This window comes from Coniophora puteana (assembly GCF_000271625.1).
Source record: "Coniophora puteana RWD-64-598 SS2 unplaced genomic scaffold CONPUscaffold_5, whole genome shotgun sequence".
In the NCBI taxonomy this organism is placed as follows: domain Eukaryota; kingdom Fungi; phylum Basidiomycota; class Agaricomycetes; order Boletales; family Coniophoraceae; genus Coniophora; species Coniophora puteana.
The window spans coordinates 314,144-330,794 of NW_006913057.1; the positions used below are offsets into that span (position 1 = coordinate 314,144).

At 53.3% G+C, this 16,651-nt stretch overlaps 8 protein-coding genes across 8 annotated transcripts; 6 read left to right on the forward strand and 2 right to left on the reverse strand.

The window, feature by feature from the left end:
* The first annotated feature begins 2 nt into the window (after window positions 1-2).
* On the forward strand, window positions 3-2,679 carry CONPUDRAFT_122240 (MFS general substrate transporter). The gene is made up of 13 exons (XM_007769439.1): window positions 3-281; window positions 339-534; window positions 588-640; window positions 694-758; window positions 820-892; window positions 950-1,215; window positions 1,267-1,306; window positions 1,358-1,679; window positions 1,730-1,747; window positions 1,806-2,085; window positions 2,141-2,193; window positions 2,243-2,380; window positions 2,445-2,679. Exons 2-13 carry the CDS (start codon window positions 424-426, stop codon window positions 2,586-2,588), a joined length of 1,563 nt encoding a protein of 520 aa, XP_007767629.1. The 5' UTR covers window positions 3-281; window positions 339-423; the 3' UTR covers window positions 2,589-2,679.
* Window positions 2,680-3,453: 774 nt separating this feature from the next.
* CONPUDRAFT_53789 (beta-lactamase transpeptidase-like protein) lies at window positions 3,454-4,627 on the forward strand (the record flags this gene model as incomplete). The annotated part of the gene is made up of 3 exons (XM_007769143.1): window positions 3,454-3,918; window positions 3,966-4,218; window positions 4,275-4,627. Coding segments are annotated over 3 exons (1,071 nt in total), but the record flags the coding sequence as incomplete, so codon positions are not given.
* A 513-nt stretch (window positions 4,628-5,140) lies between these two features.
* Window positions 5,141-6,883, forward strand: CONPUDRAFT_143451 (uncharacterized protein). The gene is made up of 2 exons (XM_007769441.1): window positions 5,141-5,184; window positions 5,242-6,883. The coding sequence occupies exon 2, from the start codon at window positions 5,260-5,262 to the stop codon at window positions 6,763-6,765; it is 1,506 nt and encodes a 501-aa protein (XP_007767631.1). The 5' UTR covers window positions 5,141-5,184; window positions 5,242-5,259; the 3' UTR covers window positions 6,766-6,883.
* A 590-nt stretch (window positions 6,884-7,473) lies between these two features.
* On the forward strand, window positions 7,474-8,420 carry CONPUDRAFT_89406 (uncharacterized protein; the record flags this gene model as incomplete). Its single annotated transcript, XM_007769443.1, has 5 exons — window positions 7,474-7,512; window positions 7,572-7,592; window positions 7,653-7,763; window positions 7,819-8,328; window positions 8,382-8,420. 5 exons carry the CDS (start codon window positions 7,474-7,476, stop codon window positions 8,418-8,420), a joined length of 720 nt encoding a protein of 239 aa, XP_007767633.1.
* Window positions 8,421-8,814: 394 nt separating this feature from the next.
* On the forward strand, window positions 8,815-10,311 carry CONPUDRAFT_164531 (uncharacterized protein; the record flags this gene model as incomplete). The annotated part of the gene is made up of 1 exon (XM_007769444.1): window positions 8,815-10,311. The coding sequence occupies one exon, from the start codon at window positions 8,815-8,817 to the stop codon at window positions 10,309-10,311; it is 1,497 nt and encodes a 498-aa protein (XP_007767634.1).
* Window positions 10,312-10,643: 332 nt separating this feature from the next.
* Window positions 10,644-11,348, reverse strand: CONPUDRAFT_164532 (uncharacterized protein). The gene is made up of 3 exons (XM_007769445.1): window positions 11,103-11,348; window positions 10,976-11,050; window positions 10,644-10,918 (listed from the first exon to the last, which is right to left on the reverse strand). The coding sequence occupies exons 1-3, from the start codon at window positions 11,197-11,199 to the stop codon at window positions 10,653-10,655; spliced, it is 438 nt and encodes a 145-aa protein (XP_007767635.1). The 5' UTR covers window positions 11,200-11,348; the 3' UTR covers window positions 10,644-10,652.
* Window positions 11,349-13,207: 1,859 nt separating this feature from the next.
* Window positions 13,208-13,995, forward strand: CONPUDRAFT_143454 (uncharacterized protein; the record flags this gene model as incomplete). The annotated part of the gene is made up of 3 exons (XM_007769447.1): window positions 13,208-13,468; window positions 13,550-13,669; window positions 13,733-13,995. The coding sequence occupies 3 exons, from the start codon at window positions 13,208-13,210 to the stop codon at window positions 13,889-13,891; spliced, it is 540 nt and encodes a 179-aa protein (XP_007767637.1). The 3' UTR covers window positions 13,892-13,995.
* A 546-nt stretch (window positions 13,996-14,541) lies between these two features.
* CONPUDRAFT_143455 (uncharacterized protein) lies at window positions 14,542-16,311 on the reverse strand (the record flags this gene model as incomplete). The annotated part of the gene is made up of 1 exon (XM_007769448.1): window positions 14,542-16,311. One exon carries the CDS (start codon window positions 16,309-16,311, stop codon window positions 14,773-14,775), a length of 1,539 nt encoding a protein of 512 aa, XP_007767638.1. The 3' UTR covers window positions 14,542-14,772.
* Between the last annotated feature and the right edge of the window lie 340 nt (window positions 16,312-16,651).

Consider the following 16,651-nt stretch of genomic DNA (forward strand, 5'->3'; position numbering starts at 1 on the left):
ATCGGCGCTTCAGCTTCATCATACGAAAGCCTGTCCAGTGTACATGGATTTGCTGACATCGAAAATATGGTCCCAGTGCGTTCGAGTTGACTGCGCTTGAATCTCTCCCATGCAACTCAGTCGTTGAAGGATTCTCGACGCAATGCGGCTCTGTGATGCGGCGGCCACACCATACCTTCTCAAGGTCGCCGGCGTCCACGCCAAGCTCCTTTTATCCACGACCTCAGACATATCGGGCGTATTCACCCCCATTCTTCTCTTCTCACGCCTGGAACCCCACAGTCAGTTGACCGCTATGTTGATTGCGTTTCCCCTGAGATTTTCCAACGGAACGACAGGACATACACTCTCAGCTCGATCTTTCGCAGGGCTATTCGGGCCGCGTTCGTCACCCACCTTCCTTTCCTCCCCTCCTTTCTTGCCATGTCGTTCGAGGAGAAACCATTGGGGGAGAAGGCTATCCCTCGCGATGATCTCGTCTCGGAAGTGGATGAAACTCAGTACGCCGAGATTCTCCGGCGTCATGGCCGGCTGGTGAGTGCTCGTTTACTCCATGTTCACGACAAAGCGGTTGACAGCGACTTTAGGACTTGGTACCCATGCCGTCGGACTCGCCAGTAGACCCGCTCAACTGGCCCTCGTACGTACTTACTCTGTTGGCTGTTCACGTTGTCCCCTCAGGCGCTTGAGCAGATGGAAGAAGAACATCTTGTTGTTCATCGTCAGTTTCCATGCCGCCCAAGGACCACTCGGTGCAGGTACGCCTTGCATTAGGCTGGATAGCAGGGTCTATTCAGCTAAAGTTCTGATCCTGATTAGCAATCATCATTCCGGCCTTCCAAGAGTTCGTAGAGGATCTTGGGGTCACTCTTGTAGAAGCGCCTTACTCGGTGTACGTAACGCATAATCCTCCTCATCTCACTCCCTCCATTGACCTCTTACATGACAGATCGATCGAGATTCTCTTCATGGGCGTTTCACTCCTTGCATGGGCACCACTTTCGGAGCGCATAGGGCGTCGACCAGTCTACCTCATCTCCGCTCTGCTCTCCGCCGTTTTCGCCTTAGGAGGTGCATACACCAACTCGTGGGGTGCTCTTATCACTACGCGTATCTTCCAGTCCATCTTCATTGCCCCAGCTCTTAGCATTGGAGCGTCAACGGTCGATGAGTTGTTCTTTTCGTATCAGAGGGGACAAAAGATGGGCATATGGGGTAAGTTGAAAACAACGTTTTCAACCCGGGGGCACTGATACCGTGTGTCAGTTCTTTTTGTAACTATTGGGCCTATCATTGGGCCCTTGATGTATGTTTCCCGCACTGTTATCGCGACACCGCTCAGTTAACGGCATCGCAGCTCCGGTTACCTCGTGCAAAACAAGGGATGGCGCTCAGCTTTATTCCTTCTGGCAGCCATTCATCTAGGCATCTTCTTCGCTCACTTCATCCTCGGGCCTGAAACCCTCTTCTTGGATCGCACTGCGCCCGGCCAGCCATACAACCAAGACGAGGTAGCGAAGCGCACGGACTGGCGCTCCTTCTATACCCTCCGTGTTTTTTCGACCCGAAAGTATCAGACGTCTGAGTTTTTCAGGCCCGTTATTATGATTACCCGGCCGGTCGTGCTCCTCCCCACCCTAGCCTATTCTATCACGTACACGTACACCAACGTGCTTATGGTATGGACATTTTCCGTTATATTGTCCACATTACTGACACCCCATGACAGACTATATTCGTACCCCAGGTCAGTCGAAGTTTCGACTACCTCGGGCTCTCCGTGTTGCTAACGTCCACACGCACAGCTGTTTGGCGCCGCTTTCGGTCTTACGCCCGGTCAGATCGGATTACAGTTCATTGCATTGCTAATCGGTTCGCTTCTTGGCGAGCTGGTCGCTGGTCGGGGTAGCGACGCTTTCGTCAACTGGCGGGCCCGACGACGTGTGGCTGCTCGCGACCAAGTCAGCGAAGCAGATACCAATATTGAGGGTCAAAAGGAAAGCGTGGTTGAACCCGTTTGGCACCCTGAAGACCGTCTTATGCTGGCTCCTCCGGGGTTCATCATTGCCATTGTAGGCTTCATGAGTACGAGCATTTTCCTTGAGAAGGTGTATCAATTGACGGGTTTGGTGCGATTTAGTTTGGGGTGTGCAGCTGCAAGACTCTACGGGCGGAAAGTGGAACGTTACTCCAGTGAGGTTGTTTCTAGCCCAGATCAGACAAATGCTAATGGCGTGGATAGGATGTCGGGTCTGCGATAGCGCTTTTCGGTCTCCAACTCATCACCACGGTTTGCGTCACGTACTCTATCGAGTCGTATCGTTCCGAAACCTCGGACGTGTCGGTATTCATCTCGCTCGTGAGACAGCTCTATGCATTTGTGATTATCTTTATGCTATTTCCTGTTGCTGCTTTCACTGACATAATTTGCTGCTGCGTTGAAGGTCGCCCCATTCTATCTCTCCATCGCATATACAAACTTGGGTGACATAAGGGCTTCGGGACTATTCTCCGGCATCATCGGTCTCGCTATGTTCATGACGCTTGCGTGTAGCATATGGGGACCCTATTGGCGTTCACTCTCATAGGTCTCCGTCCGCGAGACCATCAAAATACAAGAGAGCCCTCCTTGTACGATATCGCAGCTGTATGCAGTTAATGAGTCTTCGCGTATTTGCGTATACCATCATGGGATATGATATTGTCAAATCAGACTGCTCCGCGTTGCATCGCAGGAAGTTCTCCGCGCTTGGCAACCCGCGCATACGATTATTCAGCAACTATAAATAGTCAAGACTAGGCGCCTAAGATGGTCTCTCGCGCGTTATATAGGGACCCATATGTTCGGACTCGGGCCTTTGGTTCTTTTCCCTTCAATGGACGACAAGGCTGAAGAAAAGGACCTGAACATAAGTAAGCCTGATGGCTTACTCCTTCAAACTAAAACTTGTCGAAGGTCAAAGGGTGGACTATGGGATTACATACCTTGGACCATGGCTCTGGCAATGTGGGCTTTTGTGTTTGTGTCTCGATGGCGTTCCGGCATCCCAGAAAGTACAGCATCGGCTGCGTTGCATCCATGTATACCTCCTCTTCCCGCGTTATTGACAAGTTCCCCGCCAGCTGCTTCTCGACCTAGTATCGCCCAAGCTTTAAACAAACTCGACGCTGATCTCACAGGATACTTCGCCCAGTCTGATCTGGACAGTCTCAGCGTAGCCCTTGTGGTCTCGAATGGTCTCTGTATGAAGGGTTCTGGGGTTCTCAGCGCGCGAACGAAAGTTCTACTTCGGGTAGAGCAGCTCCCAACAGGGACTCCTTGTACCGCATTGCGTCTATTTCTAAGCTCTTCACAGCTATGGAAACGCTCATTTTGCGGGACAGGGGTATCCTTAGCCTGTAAGTGATAGTGATTGAGTACCTCATAGACACTCTGCTAAAACACCCGTCACAAGAGATGATCCCATTGAGAGATGGCTGCCCGACTTCAGATATCATACCTACCTGGGATCTATAACTCTGCGTTCGCTGATGAGCCACATGTCCGGACTCGGGCGAGACTGGCCAGCCGGAGACGCAAGCGGAGCGTGGCCACGCGCCCTAGTTGGAGGAGGACCTCCGCCCATCAACAATCTGGACTTTCCTTCTCTCGAGATGGTTCTCGAAGCCATTTCGGAGACAGCACCTATCTCAGCACCGTATGTATACCCGGTGTACTCGAATACCGGATACTCGCTCCTGGGGATGGCAAACGTGGCGGCTAACCGGGCTAGCGAGGGCCGAGGCGCTCCTACCTCTCATGCGGGATTAGTCGAGCGAGATATTTTTGGGCCACTCGCCTTCAACGGCACCTCGTTCCTGCCCAATGATGATACAATACAGCGCCTTGTCGTAGCATCTGTTGCACCAGATGAAGTGGTAAACCCCCGTGTTGCCCAGGTTATCCGAAGGCTGACGTCTGATAGGACCTCGACTTTCAAGACCTTTCCAATCCCGCATGTGGTCAAATGAGCTCACTCAGAGACCTCGTTCGCGCGAGCCAGATGCTCCTCGACCCCGAGCGGGAAGGGCAAGTAAGCGTGATCTCCGAACGCACACTCAGCGAGTGGCTTCGCCCCATACATTCATGGTTCGACGGCTTCTCAGAGGTAGGGGCAGTCTGGGAGATATACTCGTCGAAGGACTCGTATGGGCGCACACAGAAGTTGTATCAGAAGTGTGAGCCACAAGTGATCCATCTCTATTGACCTAAGTCGCTTACAGTCAATATGCAGTGGGGGAGCTGGCAGGACACCATACCGCCCTAACCCTCAACCCTGCCAGTTCCTATGCGATCGTCATCCTCACGACGGGACCCACATCGCAGACCACGGACCTGACCAACTTCGTCATCAAGCGTATCCAGTCAGTGTTTGATGAGGAGGCAAGCGCGGCAGCTAGATCGACATTCGAGGGGACCTGGGAGTCGGACGATTCCTTGTCGCGAGTCCAGATCGCCGTGCAAAACGGTGCTCTCTTCGTGCGGGAATACATCCTGAATGGAACAGATGTGCTCGGTGTCCTGCAAAATGCAAGTATGCCAAAGCCGCTAGCCTTGTGGACATTGGCACCAGGGGAGTTCCGGTAAGCACCTCGAAGATGAAGCTGTGTTCGTGTGCTTACATTGTCACCAGGATGACTCCACCTACGGTCCATGACGGCTGCTTCTACTCCTGGGCAATCTTGGACATGTACGGGCACGTGAATGGCGTCGCGGTCAACAGCTTGTGTTTCTTGAGGAACAAGAGCAACGACATGGTACTTGACACCCCCGGCGTGCTCACCGGACTAAGGATTCGTAGGTCGGCCGTGAAAGAGAAAATCCAGGGATACTGAGGTCAGGCGCCGCCTTGATCACCATGAACGGTTGGATCAGCCCAGCGTCCTGAGTGCATCGAGTTGCATAGGATGATGTATATGTGGTGTGCCATAATATTGTGAAGCCCTGGTAGAACGACTCAATGTCCCCGAGCTGGATAGAGGCGGAGGAAGAGATGGAGGGCAACCTAGGGCATCGCTTGTTTGTTGCTATTTATCAATAATAACAACAACGTCATACAACGCGCACACAATTTGTGCCTCCTTCCTCCACCTCCGACGCCTGCGCAGATCTACTACTTGATTATTTGTTTGCTTTGTCTGCTGGTAAAGTTAATTTAATTAATCCACAAATATCCATAAAGAAGGTCTCATTATGCACAGCATAGAATCTCGCTTTGAATGACTGCTGTCAATGAGCTCCCGAGCGAAGTTTTACTCATCATCTTTCAACTACTCTACGATGGCTCTCGATCTCCCCGATCCGACGTCTCGGAGGTGAAAGCAGCCACTTACGGCGAGGAATACTCGGAATATGATCGTCGAAACTCGAGCCTTTGGCGTTGGAATGATGAACATGTCACTCCGCCTACGCTTTTTCCTTACGCAGTCTCGAACGTTTGCACTCGATGGAGAGACATTACCACAGCTGTACCTGCCTTCTGGACGCGTGTGGTCTTCTGTATAGACTCTTTGTCGGACCTTACGCCATCCCTTGTCCGCCACTGCTTCGAACGGTCTCAAGCTCAGCCCATCCAGGTCTGTGTGACACGGATGCGAAAGAGCCCGGATGAGAACGTCGCCAGGGACGCGGCCGAAGAGCGCGCTAAGGTTCGTATGATCGTTGAGCATCTTCTCCCCCACCTCGAGCGCTGCGAGAGCATCTGCTTCAACCTCGTCTATCGATCATCTATCCTCTCTGCATGCGGAATGCTCGGCGGAGAAGCTCCCAACCTTCGTGCTCTCACACTGAACTCCAGGGTCACCGATACTACCGAAGAAGTGCGAGGCCTTGAAACTTTGGATTGCCCTCAACTTACACATCTGGAAGTAGACGCACATACTTTGCTGCAGACGCATCGAGCTCTGTGTAGCTGGGCATTGCTCAATGACATGGACCGCGCACCCTTCAGCCTTGCAGTATCCCACTGCAAGGCCGCTCGCAACGAAGACAACATCCTTATTTCCCGCCTGCTCGCCTTCTTAGGTGATTGCTACGGCATCCGTGTCCTTTCCATCAAAGATATTAGCCTCCAGCAGACCGGATACACCCTTGACGACGGTCCCATTTTTCTACCCGATCTTCGCGAACTTCATCTAGAGGGCCTAGAGGGTGATGCGCTCTCTGAGTTGTTCGAGAACATTCAGATGCAGCCTGAAAAAGTTACCATCTCTCGTTGCGAGTTCCTTGGTCGTTGGCCAGAGCCCATCCGTAGCTCTTCCCTCACACTTGCCAACATCGACGACGCCTCGGAGATCCTTTGCTTCTTCGAGAACTCTCGGTGGTACGGCACCTCGCTCACCTTTCAGCGGTGCCTTGGCTGTAGCGACGAGCTGATCCTCGAGCTTATGACCTCCAATCGACCGTACTTCCCCCGCGAGCTTCACATCTCGGAGTGTCCACCGGTTCATCCCGAAACTCTCAAGCGTATAGTGAACACCCGGAGACAGCATCAGCATCCCGACGCTCTTACAGCTTTGACCGTTGTTTCCCCTGGTGTTCCAGCGCCGCAAGGGCTGGAAGATTGGATGGCCGAGCGCAATCCGCTGGTCTTTCGATGGGATAGCGCACCCTCCATCGTATCCTTCGGCACTGGACACAGGGAAATCGACGAAGCAGACTACCGAAACTATATCGGACGCGATCCTTTGCCTCTCAACCAAGATGAAGAGAGTGACGGAGAGTAATCTGATAGGTCGCGTTTGTGGCTTGCTGTAGGAAGTGGCGGCACAGGGTGTTTTCTCACTTATGTATGATTGTGTTCGTACTGTATGCTGTGTGGCCCACCCGTGTATGCTTGACAAGTATTTCGACACTTTCAGCTGTTCGACCTCGGGTTTGGTAGTTGCGCTCCGGTCAAGCTCCGGTGAGGACAGGAGGTTCGGAAAGAATCGGGTTGAAAGCTTAGCAACATAACCGCCAAGCACGTGATCCGTTGCGGCACGTTGGTGAGAACGCCGAAGCCGAAGCTTCTTCGAGTCGGACCATCGCTTCCACCACTTGGGCTTACTCATCGTTCCCATCGTTCCCTTCTGCTTGACGCGGTCTTCAGCTCCGGGCATGCTGAATGAATTGACAAAGATGAAAGTTGCAAGTCCTATGGCCGTACCATTTCCCCAAAGTGACGCACAAAGAGGTCAAGTGAATACTGATTGCATGAGTGTTCAGCTGCCGCAAGCCCGGTCGCCGACCCAAGGTCAATACATGAAACACCAAACCTTTGTCATATCAGGAGCGGGCTCGGGTAGCGAAACATTCTGCTGGGGAGTCTTCGCCTGACATTAAACTGATTGCGGCACCGTCGACGTTAGGCCCGAATGATATAAGAGGCTGCTGTCCTCGTTCATAAAGACAATTAGATCACTCAGTCATTCGAAACTCTTCTCACATTCGACATGAGCAACAACAAGCAAATCACTCTCTACGAATATGAGGCAGGTATCTAATACTGTGTCATCAGCCTGGTTGAGCTTTATTGACTTCACTTCATCAGTTGAGCCCCTACGTGCACCGGGTGAGCGCACTCGAAATTGTAGATGTGTATATCTTTCAATGCTTACTCGAACTATGGCAGGTCACCATTGCGCTCAAAGAGGCACAGCTTCCTTATAAGACGTACGAGGTGTTGGCTCTCGGGGCTCCAAAGCCCGACTGGTATCTCGAGAAGATCAACCCCAAAGGATTGGCGAGTGCCCAATCAGTTATATGCTCCGTAGCTACGACTAACTCGGCCATTGTAGATTCCCGCCATAACCTATGGCGGGCCCGATGTTCCCGGAGACCAACCATCTCCTGAAGCGACAGTGGTCATCGAATCCCCCATCATCCTCGAGTTTATTAGCGACCTCTGCCCCGAGGCGAATCTGATGCCGACGAACCCTGTCGCTCACGCCAAAGTCCGCCTATTCATCGACAGCATCGACAGCTACTTCGACAAAACGTTTGTCGGGTTCGTTGCCAAGGGCGAGTCGTACACCACTGTTCTCGATGGGCTGCGAGAGGTGCAGAAACTCTTGCCTGATCCGAGCGCTGGCAAGTGGGCCATCGGCGAGCAGTTTACTATCGCCGATGCTGCGTTCGCGCCCTTCATTGCTCGCATTGACACTTGCTGCAAGGCTGGCTATGGGAGCTATGCCAAGGGCGAGGATCGTCTTCTGCTGGACTCACTGGAATCCCCCGAGTTTACGAGAATCAAGGCATACATTGCGAACTTGTACGATCGGCCAAGCTTCAAAGCTACATTTAACGGGGTACGCGCGAAGTCTCTGATTGTACGGCACTCCACATTGACGCACATTTTCAGGATTACATCGTAAATGAGCTGAAGAGACGCCTTGCTTGAAACTCAACAGGGATGATACTTGGCTCGAATTATTTTTGTTGTCGCTTCGAACACAAAGAACGGTAGAATACGTCAGATTGTGAAACAAAATGTTCAATATCGCATCTTGTATCGTATAGTGATATCAGACCTCCCCTTACCACAAAGCGCTCCTGTGGCAAACCACTGATATGGCTATGGCGCGCAAGAATGATAGGCTTCAACAAGTTTAATAAGTGTGGTCAGGCTAGATAGGGGCTACATATTAATCAGGGACTTAACAAATAGAGCCCAACAGTTGGCACGATCTGCCATCACAGCTTTCTTCAAGCTTTCTTTTACTCCAGTCTAGATCAACTCTAGGGAGCGGTATGTTTGAGGTATAGCAACCGACGTCAACCTTTAACATACTTGCATGACAGGATGGTCGGACTTCATGAAGACCGCCCATGTTTCCACTCAGAGCCTGCCTCCCGAAATCCTCATCCTCATCTTCAAAGCCCTATACGATGACCTACACGGGGTGAGGGAGAAGTACGATACTTGGATAGCACAGCAGCCTGCGCCTGTAGGTCCAGAAGACCTCACGTGGAGTAGGCGCGAACGAGCTTTCCGCCGCTGGATCGAAGAACACGTTCTCTCGCGTGCGCTCTTCCCCTACGCGTGTGCGCGTGTCTGCGCAAGGTGGCGAGACATCATTGCATCCGTTCCAGCGTTCTGGACGCGTGTCGTCATAGCTCTTGATGATCCCCATTTCAGCCAATCTTCCGTTCGCTGGGTGTTCGAGCAGTCCAAAGACAAGTTCATTCATGTGTGGGTGACGCGGAATTCCAAGAGTTCGGATTCCGCGCTCGTTCGTTCTCAAGAGCACAACAGAGTCAAGCTGGTGGCTGAGTGCCTGCAAAAACACTTGTCTCGCTGCCGGGGCATTTGCTTCAACCTCATCTACCGTTCCTCCATTCTGGCTGCCTGTCAAAGCCTGGCCGGAGAAGCGCCTGAACTCTGGTCGTTGGCACTGACTTCACGCATCACCGACTCTGCCGAAAACAACACCTTCCTCCGTCGCCTCGTTTGTCGCTCGCTCACGAATCTGAGTCTTGACGCAAAGAGCTTCATAGACGTCCGACAGGACCGCCACTGGGCCTTGCTTTCATCGCGGGCTCAGATATACAGGCGCCTAAGCCTCGCACTATCGACATACCAGCCATCGGACACGGACGACACTTTCTCCATGTTATCAGTGGTCAAGGCTATTCGAGGCATACACTGTCTCAGTAGGCTCACTATCAAAAACGTCGACTTTTCATCTTCCGACGATGAGGAAGGCATCACCGCCGCGATGGCCGTCCAAGACATCCGCCTGGAAGGCCTCGGCGGCTGCGCTGTATCGGACTTCTTCTACTATACCGTGACGGAGTCGCATAGCACCGCAATTACCAACTGTTCTCTCGCCGGTGATTGGGGGGACGGCGTTGTAGGCGAGGAGTTGACGATCTCCAATATCAGCGATGCTACAAACCTCGCGGCCATGCTTCAAGGCTGGGAAGGCAACATCCTCAGTCTTGTCCAGTGTCCCGCTGTCGACGACCGATTTTTGAAAGATGTGGTCGGTAGGGTTATGTCAAACTCGATGCTGCAGCTCGCGGAGTGCTCGTTCACCCCCAGCGTTCTTCGCAACGTGGTGGAGCAACGCTTTGATGCCCGCTATTTACCGCATGATACCATCAAGGTTACCTACCCTGGCGTTTCCGCCCCCGAGGAGCTTCGTGCGTGGGCCAAGGGGTGGATAAAGTGGTTCACCTGGGACGATAGGAAGCCGCAGCCTGGGTACGATTACGATGGATATTTTGTGGGTGTCAAGCCGGATGAGTACGATCATGAGGATTTCTGTAGCTACCTGAACGAAGATTGAGGGAGATCTAAACTCTGTTCTGTTCTAATTGCGGTCATTCTATCTTGTTCATGTACTTCGAGTAATGTTTCTAGCAATGTATTTGTCATAGCCTAAGGGATTACATACAGACGAGACTACAGGAGGCTCTGGAACGACGATCAAAATGCGTGAAGCAGTTTAAATTCCAGGCAGTACATGACTCAAGGCAAAGAGCGTGACAAAAGACCGGTGAAACCGAGAGGATAGAAGCAAGAGCAGTGAAGGAAAGACAAGAACACAGCCCAAACGCAACTCGACGTCCAACCGCATCGACCTAGTGCTGGCGACGATCGTCCCGACTCGGGTGTTCGAAGTGGCGTCTACCGCAGCGCCGGGCTGGGTCGAAGGAAGTTGGTGAGTCTGGCGAGCGACGAACGAGAGCGGGTGCAGGGGCAGGGCTCACAGCTCGTTACAGTGTCAGACTTGCCACGGTGCTTATGATGGACATGTGCGTAGGCCACGTCAGAGGTTGCACAGTCGTCGCAACCGCCGTTTGAACATTCGGTAGTCACGGCTGCGATTGATGGAGAGGTCGATGGAGAGGAGACACGGCGTTGGAGTTTGGTGAGCTTATGGATCGAGCTCCCTGGATGGCTACATATCAGTCTATGCTCAGAGACATATTGATAAGCGACATGCGCACTTGTAGTTGGCTTGGTTGACCTATCTGGGCTGGACCTTGAAACTGAAACGTTACTGTTGCAAACTTCGGGAGAGACTAAACCGCGATGTCTATCAACGGTTGGGATAATTGATGAAAGCGTACGCACCAGCCAACGCGACCCGTTTCCCGATAGGTTCGAGCTTCTTCGTAGCACGCGGGGGCGTAAGAGAGAGCTGCAACGAGTTGTGGCGAGGCAGGGACATTCGCGGGGAGCGGAAATGGCGGGTAGAACCATTGCTGTTCTGCGAGAGCGAACGGACCGGCTTCGTGTCCTTGAATGTGACTGACTGTGATTTCTTGCCTGGGGACGCGACTGGTTCTTCGTTTGTGATAAAGCTATCGACCGGCGAGCCTATAGCGAAGTTTAGGATGGGAGGAGTTGTGTCACAGAAAATTAGGACGTACAATTGCCATGACTGCTGGAGTTGGTGCATAGGATGGATGGGGGCGAGGCGCTTTTGAGAAGCAAAGGTGATGCGGGCGTCAAGGAGTTGACAAGGGTCTCATCTGCATCCACCTCTGGGACGGTCACGAGGGTTGACGGATTCGGGCTGTCGGAACGATGGACTCTGTGGTCGACTATACGTACAAGTGGATCAGCGGCTGGGACAAGGAAAGTACAGGCGTCGTACCTATAGGCGGAGGTCGACCGGATGAATCCGAGACCTGCATCCCGGCTGAGCCACGAGGGAGTTTGCGAGGGCGCGATCTTGCTACGCCAGCCTCCTGCGCGAGATCCTCCATGTCGTCCTGCTTAGTCTCAACGTGCATAATGCGCTCATCGAGAACGTCAAGATCCTCAAGGATTTTATAGCGGATGAGCTCCAGCTGGAACGCGACTTCGGTAAAAACATCATCCTTGAGTTCCATCCGCGCGGCCTCATTGCAGGCAGCTTGCTCTCTCATTCGCGAGCTAACGAGCTCCTTGCTGTAGTGCTCGCGGGTCGCATGCTCGCGCAGGTGGTCGTTGAGGGCGGCGGAGCGCTTGCGGCAGTCGAGGATGCCACCATCGAGCGTGTGCGAGAGGGAAGAGATGTGTGCTTCCACTGCGTCAATGCGCGCGATGAGGTGCATAAGGTGGGTGTCAACTTGCTCGCGTGCGGCCGTGCGGATGGTGTCGCGCACAACGTCGTCCATGCATTCGTGGACGACTTCGCGAACTCGTCTTTTGACAGGGCTGAGCAGAGCTTCGGTTGTCATGAGGGTAAAGAGCGTTGTTGGAAAGGGAAGAGTTAGGTTATGTCTTGAAGAGTGGCTATGGGAGGGAAACGATGGACAGAGCTACTACTGGGCTCCGTGTTGAGAGTGAACGATGCAAATGAGAGTGAGAGAGAGACGCCAGCCAGTTAGTCCGAGGCATCCTTAAGTCAGACTGAGGTTGATTGAAACTCCAGCGCATCTGAGACAGTTTCCTGAAGCGTAGAGAACAACTCGAGGCTAGAAAGATGTCCTGAAACATAGATACCTAACCAAGTCGAGGTTTGAGAGTAACCAACGCATCGGCACAACAAACGGAAGCAATGCCGAATGTGTTATCACGTGATATTCATTAATCCCACGATGGCCGATCCGCTGGTCTCACTCTTGCTTTGTGCGTGCGGCGACAACAGCTAGCGCACTCTCCGCACCAGCTTTGACGCTGCTTTCATCGCCCGGTCAATGCACTTTTCCTTCCCGAGCTGGGCTTGCTTTGACACACTGCATGGGTTGCTTTGAACACCCCACATCGATAAACACCTGCTACCTATCTGGCTCATGCGCTCCGGTATTGACCTTCATTCAAGCACTCACGTCAAGGCACAAGCCCAAGTTCAGGCCCATGTCCATCCAGAACCCCACACACGTAGCGATCCCCGCGGAGAATGTGTCCAATGTCTAATACTCTTCACAACTGGCATTGACACCACCACCACCCTCCCACTAATCACTTTCCCACGTTTGGGAACGCGCGCCTGGGCGCCCATAGGACCAAACACGCCAACATCATGGCATGAGGAAGCACACCCCCGAAAAAAATGCAACGACGAATTGTATTGGTCCTTGCTTTGTTTCCTCCATTTTACCTGCCCCCTCGTTCACTTTGCTTTATCCTTGACGCCGGTATATTAGGAACCGTTGCCTACCTTGATGCAGTCAACAACCACTTCTCCCAAAGTTCGAACCTCGTCGTCGTCCCCTTCACCGCTTCCGGCTTCTCCAAACCCTCTCACGATGCAGCCCCCCATTCCCCCGACGCCGGACTACCTCGAGCGGGTCCCACAAACGCCATGTGTCCCCGAGGACCCCTCACCCTCGCGGCAGACCGTCACCTTCGAGCGCACGGAAGCCTCCCCGTCCGAGCGCGGTATCCCCATCACCGAGCTCGCCAACCGCTCAAGTGGCTCGGCCACACCTATTATGAAAGGTGGCTCGGACAAGGTCGGCGCGTGGATGGCGTGCAACAGCCACAAGAAGATCAAGGTCTGGCTCACGGTGCGTTCTCTTCCCCACTCCCCCGCTCCCCTTCGCATTCTTCGAGACGTTTCTGATGTTTCTCTTTTTGCGCCGTTGTAGTGGCCTGGGTATGAACAACTTCAGTGGAGCCATTCCTTGAACGTGTTCACGCCCGTGGGACCCATCACACGCTCACAGCTCGCCGTGCTCGTCGCCCTCATCATCTCGTCGTTCGTCGAGGTAAGCATCTCTGCGTCTTCGCATCGCTTTCCGGTACCCTGGAGCTAAGGTTATCCACTTTAGAACATCCGAACCCTGCCTGCCGACTCGCGTCGGCCGCCTCAATTTGAGCTCGCGGAACGCAGCGGCTCTCCTGTGCGTGTCGACAACCTCGTGCTCGGTTCCTTGTGGAACGTCGCCGATGACAATTGGATGGCTGAAATTTACGTCGAGAGGCGATAAAGTACCTGCGTTGTCTGTAGTGCCGCTTCAACCGGGTATTGGACAATTACGGACACCGCATATGTACTCCATGGTCCAAGTTACCGTATGCTAATTTAATTGCCTGCTTACATCTTCACATTTAAGTACGTGACATTGAGCATAAATGGAGCAGCTCAACAATAACGGACGCTTATCGGCTCTACAGTGTCTAAAGGTCCAGTAATGTTACAACTTTCTGATTATCGCAAATGAATTGAGACTTCATGACGTCGCCCAAGGCAAACCCGAAACAGGCAAAACTCATTGTGCATTACGGAAGGCAGAATATTTACGGGGAACGATAATCCTAATCAGTGGGCAATCACACAGTGGCCCTAAGCAACCCTTCATCACATCACAGATTGCCCACTGATAATGCGAAAAACACGGTGACCTACAGCGTTATACAAGCGTCCATAGGCGCACCCTGCCCATTTCGGGTCCAGAGAGCCTTGTGGTCGGCACGGTTTGATAGACTTGAGGCCACTCTAGTGACGCACGCGAACCTCCTTTCTGTTCACATACTTGTGCTTAGTTTGATCTCTTGCAGGTATAAATAGTGTGCCCGAACACGTGGGGTACCCGTGGTGGCGTTCCGAGTCGTCATGCTATTAAGATACTGAGATCGAGGGAGACTCCAGTAATAACTGATACTAAACGATCACGACATACATATCATCATGAAGCTGTAATAACGTAGACTCAAATACGCAATACGGGCCATACAGGGGGGCAGATGAGAGCAAACAACGGGTATAAGCATGCGCGGGTCTACTTTGCTAGAGAAAAAAGGTGGTGGCAAAGCACTGATCGCGTTTCCTGGTTTCCACGAGCGTGCCGCGCACCGAATGTGCAGCCACTCATTCCTCATTCAAGTAGCTATAGAAGTCCTCATCATCGCATTCCTCCGGCCGAACACCACGGAAGTACCCATCATAATCGTACCCCGGACTGGGCCTATGCGCTGACCAGAGCAACGGCATGTCCACTGCCTTGGCCCATGCGCGCAGATCCTGGGGCATCTCGACGCCTGGGCACGCAACCTCGAACTCAGTCATCCTCGACAGGTTCTCGTCGGCAGCCCGTCGCTCGACGATGGTCCTAAGCACGCCAGGCGTGAACTCGCATTCTGTGAGATACAGAATGGACAGCTCCGGAAGCTGGGCGACCGTGTCCAGCAGGAAAGCGTCGTCCACGGCGGGACACCGCACAAAGTGCAGGAACTGGTTGTCCCAGTAGCGCAGCGCGCCCGCGAGCGCCGTCTTCTCGTCCGCGCCGATGTCGATGAAGGCGAGGTCCTGGCCCTCGACAGGGTTCGTCCACTCGCCGGCAAGCGAGCAGCGCGTAATGGAGGTGGACTCTGGATGTGTGATTGTGTTCGCGAAGAAGTCACGCACTGCCGTGCCTTCGAGGTTCTCGAAATTGAGCAGATCAATGCCGAGCACGACGCCGAGATCGTTGGCCGTGGTGTCGGTGGGTCTGAAGCAGACGTCTTTTATAGTGAGGGAGTCGCACCGTGGCATCCTACGCAGCGCCAGTATGAGTCTTTTCATGGATACAAAGGAGGTGGGGCCGTCTGAGAGGGTGTAAGCTGTGATCCTGATGGATAGGTGTCTGGATGCGTAGGCAGAAAGTCCGCCCCAGTCGCGGTATTTGCGGATGTCAGTGAAACTCTTCGCGTCGACCGTCAGGTGGGTAAGGTTGCACGTGAGGTGACGGAGACGCGAGCTCGGCGCGACCGTATCGGTGACCCTCGAGTTCAGCACTAGGGACCTGAGTGCGGGCGCCTCCCCGCTGAGGCGGTAACACGCGGCGACGATAGAAGAGCGGCAGAGGACATTGAAGCACAGCATCCGGCAGCGCACCAAGTGTGGTTGAAGACATTCCAACGCCATCTTGACGTTGACACGTTCCTCAACAGAGCCATCCCCAATCACAGGATTAGGTTGCTTGTTCATGCGGGTGACCCAAACCTGGATCGGATGGTTCCTAGACCGCTCAAGAAGCCAGCGGACCCAAGAAGCGCTGAAATGCGGCGCATCCAAAATAATGATGACACGCGTCCAGAACGCCGAGACGCCCGCGATAAGGTCGCGCCACTGCATGCATACGCGCGCGCATGCGTACGGGAAGATGGATGGCATCAAGACGTGTTCATCCTTCCAGCGCCAGAAGGTGGGGTCACGCGTGTCCCAGGAGACGTCTTCTTCCGCTATCGTTTGATGGGATAGCCTAATGTCGTAGTTCTGTTTCATCTCGTGCAAGCTATCGTAGAGGCTCCTGAAGATGAAAAGAATGACATCGGCAGGAAGGTGGTGGATGGTGAGACGTCGCGTCGCCTGCATAGTGTTCAAACGGACCAAAGTGTCCTGAGAGGGGATGACGATCAGCGACAACATGGGAGGATGAAGATTAACGGATGTACCATCACTTTACCTACTCCTGAGCTGAGGACGCGGGCTCGAAGACGCGTCTAACCGGGTGACAACGCGATACCCCGATCATTGACGTGTGTTTGCTCTTATTCCCACGGATGCAAGGGTCCCCTATTCAAAGCCTCGAGCTCCAGGCCTCAGGCCTCAGCTCCGGCTTATTCGGACTTGCCAAAGGACAACCCTTGGTCGACATATTACCAAGGGATAATCGAATGACTTTGGTTGGTTGAGATAATTTCGGCTACTTGAAGTCTAGATGGTGCTCAGAGCTACTCAGTGATGCGCTTCTAAAATGGGCGCGAAG

Coding starts and splice junctions, on each gene's coding strand:
- CONPUDRAFT_143451 (XM_007769441.1), top strand. CDS start 5,260: ATGACTGCTGTCAATGAGCTCCCGAGCGAAGTTTTACTCATCATCTTT.
- CONPUDRAFT_164532 (XM_007769445.1), bottom strand. CDS start 11,199: ATGTCCCTGCCTCGCCACAACTCGTTGCAGCTCTCTCTTACGCCCCCG. Junction 11,051..11,102: donor GAAACGGGTCGCGTTGGCTG/GTGCGTACGCTT, acceptor ATCGCGGTTTAG/TCTCTCCCGAAGTTTGCAAC. Junction 10,919..10,975: donor GTCAACCAAGCCAACTACAA/GTGCGCATGTCG, acceptor GTAGCCATCCAG/GGAGCTCGATCCATAAGCTC.
- CONPUDRAFT_122240 (XM_007769439.1), top strand. CDS start 424: ATGTCGTTCGAGGAGAAACCATTGGGGGAGAAGGCTATCCCTCGCGAT. Junction 641..693: donor GACCCGCTCAACTGGCCCTC/GTACGTACTTAC, acceptor GCGCTTGAGCAG/ATGGAAGAAGAACATCTTGT. Junction 2,086..2,140: donor TGCCATTGTAGGCTTCATGA/GTACGAGCATTT, acceptor GGTGCGATTTAG/TTTGGGGTGTGCAGCTGCAA.